Raw genomic sequence first — 5,717 nt, 5'->3', positions numbered from 1 at the left:
TTGGTGTTTATGGATGGCGTTGTAAACACGGAAGGTTTTTCTTATAAGATATATTTTCAAACTCGCAAATAATTGGGATAATTTGAAAAAAGAAACTTCCACTCTTAGAAATATTCATAAGTATTCATAAATAAAATCGACTTCCGTATGTAATTAAAATTTAAATAGCTGAGAGTAAATATTTAATCTTTAGAAAGATTTCTTTTTCGAGCATTGTACGACAATTTAAAATTGTATTTAGTATTTGCCACACAAAAGCATAGATAAAACCTGATCTAAAAAAGAACTGTTTGTTGTGTGCTTCGCAGGTAAGACGAGGATCTTTCGCATTGAAAATATCATAATGTTCAACAATCTGTTCATAATCTTGTAATAAATAATTGTCGCCTAAAGCATGTCTTCGATAAATGAATTTATTTCATGCGTTTTTTTGCCATCTGTATGCAAATACTTCTTAAATTTCATTTGCATGACTGAAAAACGACAAAGACTAATTCGCAATTACATTCCACAACAGTAAGAGCAACAAACTTGTTCTTGTATTTTCTAAACCAAACTTAAAAGAAGACATTTTCAAGAATATTTACGTTAAGTATATAAATTACGACTTTTATACAATTTAAATTTTATTTTATAATCAAAAAAAATAAAAAATGTTAAGCATTTCATGGAAATGTTACGAGGAAAGAAAAATTATAAAGTTGCAGACCGTATAAAAAACACGTTCGACAGACATATAATCCATATTTCTCACTTATTGTCTCTGGACTAGTAAAAAAATGATTTACAAAGCGAACATTTTTGTGATTTAAAAATTATTTACAATACTTTACGCCCGCTTTCGCAAACGCCTTTTGCGAAGCTTATCTAAGACTAAATTTCCTATTATTCCTTTGATGCCATGTGTCCCATAAGATTACTTGTAAATTTCTCGATTTTCTTTAAATCTGGCATATTTTCTGCCTTGAATTGAACACACTGCCAAAGAAAAATAATTTAATTATGATTGGATAAATAAAGAAATACGTTACCTTAGCATTATCAGTCATTTTTAGCAATATTTGACCCTTGCTGTGAATATATTTCATGGTATAACGACACGCCATCGGATTGGCCATATACATATTTTCCGCAGCTATCTCAAAATCTTCTAAGCTTTTCACAAATACCATGATTGTTTATTTTTTTTTTAGTATCTTTTCAATTAACTTTAATAGAAATGAGATGAAATGAGAAAATTATATTTTCCTTTTTTTTTTCTTTTTGATGTCGTGTTATAAATACGTCAATTTTGACATATTTTTTATGTTGATTTAATTTTTCGAGCAGTGTTGACAACATCTATTATATGCGCTTATATATGATGATTGAGAACAGAGTTGCATTTTTTAAATTATTTTAGCTTTATAAACAGATCTCGCTAGTTGAATAAAACTTCTTCAAAATAAAATACATTTTATATTATGAAGAGAAAATTATATGTTTTGCTTCAAATAAAACTTCAAATGAAGATAAAACATTAAAATCCTGTACAAGTTAGGGTGAATAACTTGATTTTTGATTGCCGGCATCAACTTCTCTTGTTGTGGTAAAGGAGTTTCTGAAAATGCATTTAATTACATTTTGAAAAATACAACTAGTGCACAGATACAATCATATTTATGTTAAAAAATAATCTTGAAATAGAGCAATTTAACAACTGATTGATTTGAATTTGTCTTAAAGGATAGCCTTTTGTGAGTGTTCCTTCAAAGCAAAGGTAAATTTGTTGATTATATGATGAGTGTTTTTAAAGTAAATGCAATTTTTTATTTACAATTTTTAGATATTTTCCGTAATCTGTAAAGTTGTTCTTTTTTTCACAGTCTTTAGTTATTTCCAATTGACGTACGACCTCATTTCGAATTGGCATTAGACAGGAAGGCAAACTTTGCAAGTCGATGTTCAAATAAAATTTGTACTATTGTATCCATCGTCAAAAGATCGGGGCAGATTTACTATTCTGCTTATCGCAGTCAGTTTGTTTCTCCATCCGTTAGTTGAAATGAATTTGAAAAATAATTGAATTTAACAGGACGGAGATGTTTTTCTACAAAATTTACGGACCAAAGCATTACTTCAACATGTAATAATTTAAACGAGCTTTCCTTTTTTATGGTGCATATCAATTGCGTGTATTAAAGACGCGTATTGCAATTAACTTAATGCTCACGATTCGTCTCCGCCGGCAAACCATATAGACCACTTGTAGGTAAATAAGCGAAATTCTTGCCAACAAAAAGAAGAAACCATCCAACATACGTGTTTGTGAACATAAAGCGTAATTTCCGTCAAATTGAAATGGAAAACAAACCGCCAGCCAACCGACATAACTAACAAAATAACAACAAACAAATAACAACAAAATAGCAGCGAAAACTATGGTAAGTGATAACTAAACGTAATGGCTTAATGTTTTAAACGGCTAGTGGTATAGAACTTTCAAAATATAAGAGCTTTCAAAGCATTTATTTGAAAGTGTGAGAGATAAACGGTGAAATGAACGAATGCATGCATGCATGTAGCCATATGCTCTTATATGTACAAAAATTCCCCTATATATATATATATATATATATATATATGTATATGTATATATCCGCATTTATTGTGAAAACTAACAAATACTTAATACTTTGTTTACCCATTAGTGTGTTTTTCTTTTAGTTGCTGTGTGCTGTTTAGGTATACATGTGTGTCTGTTGATTTAGATTTTTTTTTGCTAATTTTCTTGCAATTTCCTTCGTTGTTGTGCTGATTTCGTGGATAAGTGCAGTAGTAACATAAGTATATAGTATATATATATGTATAGTATACGTAAACATGAGTGGATTAGTGATAAACTGCTAATAGGAGAGTTAAATGGCAGTAAGATGCCAAATTGTGGTTGAGTATATTATATATGTATATATATATGCATACGTAAATATATACGTACGTACGCTTATACAACTAAATGAATAGGTAAGCGTATAGATGCCGTATATGAACAGCAGAGAGAAGAACTTAGAAAGAGAAGCTATAACTTAAAATGCAAACTTCACTCCAGCGTGGATCTGTAAGTGAAAACCAACGAAATTGTTTGTTGTTTTCTTTTAAGTGGCCAAGAATCTCTTCTTTCTTTTTCTTTTCGTTTTTTTTTTCAGCTACTTCTATCCTATCCTATGCGATATACATATATATGTATAGATTGGTACAACATTTATTTAGTGTATTGACTTTATGGGTTACCACCGCATGGCAGCGAAGATGCAAACATACTTATACATAAATATACATCAATTTATGCTGCTTAGGTTTGTAGATTTTGGCATTTTTGTAAATCTATAAAATAAAGAAAAATACTCTTTTTATTATTTGCTTTTAAATTATGGTTAGTTTGCCTTCTATCGTATTTAATGCCAATAATGGTTGATTTGTCAATTGTGTTCATTTGTTCATCTTTAGCAAGCATTCCTCACGCTGGCAAAGGATCATATTGTGCCAGTTATCTAACTTTTATGATTCACTTATAAAACATGCCCCAAAGATCCATTAAGATATACAATACATATAGTCCTAGTCTAGGCAAGATTCTGAATCGATTTACTGATGATAGACAAAATTGATAAGCATTTCCTTAATGTAGGAAAATCGTGACAATGGGCTGATAAACACCACCCAACTACATCTGAATGAATGAAATTTTTAAATTTATTTCGGAGCTGAACATATCTGACTAGCAATTAAGTCAAGAGCTTTTACGATTTTTACCTATTGCTTTCGTGGCGAAAGGGATTTTATTCGGCTTTTCTTGCCACTACCACTAGAGGATAAATGCAGAAATATTTTGAGGAATGTCCGACCAGATCTCGGAAACTCGTAGATTTAATTTAACTGATGGGTATCCACTATTCGAGATGAGGCAAATTTATTTCTTTATTGTACATTTACATGTGTATGTGACGTGGAGTACGATAAGCTCATTTGGCGCCATTATGACACTGCGCCAAATATAAATTTTTATTAAATTCCATTTTAATGGTAATTGATTTTGCAGTTGTAAGTATAATGTTTTCTTCGTTCCTTTTTAGAAATTTAAGAAAAAAGAAATAGAAACACGAAAGAAATACTATTTGCTTTAAAACAATTTTGTTCATGTTCACGGTGTGTGTGTGCTTGTACCGAAAAATCAAGATGCTCTACAGTAAACATGTCTTTTCTTCTTTGTAACAATCAGAGACTACGACATGAGACGTATGTATATATGGATGTTAATGATTGGTGTGCGATTTTAAACTAATTTAGTCATGGTCGTCCGGTCGATGTTCGATTTAATCTTTTTGTATGTTTATCAATCGAGCGTTGGGGGTTGAATTAAGCTCAGTCGATATGTTTTCAGAATGGATTTAGAAAGGGTCATGATCTGTTCACGGGAGCTCGTTGAATAGGTAAAAAAGCAAACGTGGCACTTTTTCGGCTTGGTCAAGTGACACGCCTATAATTGTCTAAATACTCTGCAATCGTTGTATATTGCTCTGATGTGTTGAATGTCGAAGGTTCGATATAATGGGTTGGGGCATAACTATCAGGCGTTTTTGAACACTGTTTCTTATGCAAACGGAAACATAAATATTTGAAACAATTAATCCGAAGCGTAGTCACCATCAACTTCAATAACTCTCTAACTCTCTTATTGAGATCAAAAGTGCCCGGTCGTTGAAATCCTATGATCGACCTCTTCCTAACTAGTGTCGCCAGATTCGAAACTGGCAAACTATTTCCTCCATTGAGTTTCGCCGATTGTGACATCATCAAAATGTGTTCGTTGAGATGACGAAATGACTGCGGCTCGTTTAGTGGTACACCATAATATGACGAATATGAGTATGATTATCGGCATGCATTCTATATATAACCTGAAAGGTGTAGGTAGCTTGACGCAATCTATCCGTTCTAAAAACTTTTCAATTAACCTAATAATTGCCGCGCGCCTGCTAAGTCCAAGTCATTGAAACACAATTTAAGAATTCAATATTTAATTAATTGTTTAAGTAATTAAACATTTAAATTATATATATTTTATTTGCTTTAAAATTCCCTGTATGAATGCATGTACGTTTGCCTATATACATTTATGTGTGTGTTTGCCTGCCTGCATTTTATTAACATTTTCAAATACAAACATTCTCTTAGGAAAACGATGATACTGAGAAGCTTTTATACTATGTATATTTGATTGTGTGTATGTGTGTGTGTGTCTGTGTATATGAATGATGATGTGACAGTAAGTAGATTTACAATGACTTTAGAGTAAAGAGTATATTTAACACTTAATAAGTCAATAAACAAATATTGACTATACAATGAAAGATATACATATACACTCATACACACACTTAAATATTTAGTCACTCGCTGGGTTGCTCGGTCGTTCAATCGCTCACTTATGCTTATTCGTTTCTCACCATTGACACACAAACGTGCAGGTACATAAATCGTTTCCCACATCAGCAAATTATAAGTTAAAATAAATGCATTTCTATTAAAATATCTCCTCTACTACTAGTTATTGCTTTTTCTGATCACTACTTACTTCGCATCGCATCGCATCGCATCGCATCGCATCGCATCGCATCGCATCACTATCTATCTTATCGCACTTTACCCTTACGATTCATTTTGTTTGCATTTTAAAT

The 5,717-nt window shown here is 31.6% G+C and overlaps 1 protein-coding gene across 2 annotated transcripts; it reads right to left on the bottom strand.

The window, feature by feature from the left end:
* Positions 1–501: 501 nt before the first annotated feature.
* LOC119632126 (signal recognition particle 9 kDa protein) lies at positions 502–1,228 on the bottom strand. 2 transcript variants are annotated; one of them, XR_005246739.1, is made up of 3 exons: positions 1,032–1,172; positions 824–978; positions 502–768 (listed from the first exon to the last, which is right to left on the bottom strand). XR_005246739.1 is itself a non-coding variant. In XM_038024894.1 (2 exons), exons 1-2 carry the CDS (start codon positions 1,170–1,172, stop codon positions 886–888), a joined length of 234 nt encoding a protein of 77 aa, XP_037880822.1. In that variant the 5' UTR covers positions 1,173–1,228; the 3' UTR covers positions 502–885. The 2 variants fall into 2 exon arrangements, 1 of the variants encoding a protein (XP_037880822.1); XM_038024894.1 differs by having other exon boundaries at positions 502–978; positions 1,032–1,228.
* Between the last annotated feature and the right edge of the window lie 4,489 nt (positions 1,229–5,717).

The sequence above is a fragment of the Glossina fuscipes genome, unplaced genomic scaffold, assembly GCF_014805625.2.
Source record: "Glossina fuscipes isolate IAEA_lab_2018 unplaced genomic scaffold, Yale_Gfus_2 1, whole genome shotgun sequence".
NCBI classification, from domain to species: domain Eukaryota; kingdom Metazoa; phylum Arthropoda; class Insecta; order Diptera; family Glossinidae; genus Glossina; species Glossina fuscipes.
This window is presented reverse-complemented; position numbering and strand designations above follow the sequence as displayed.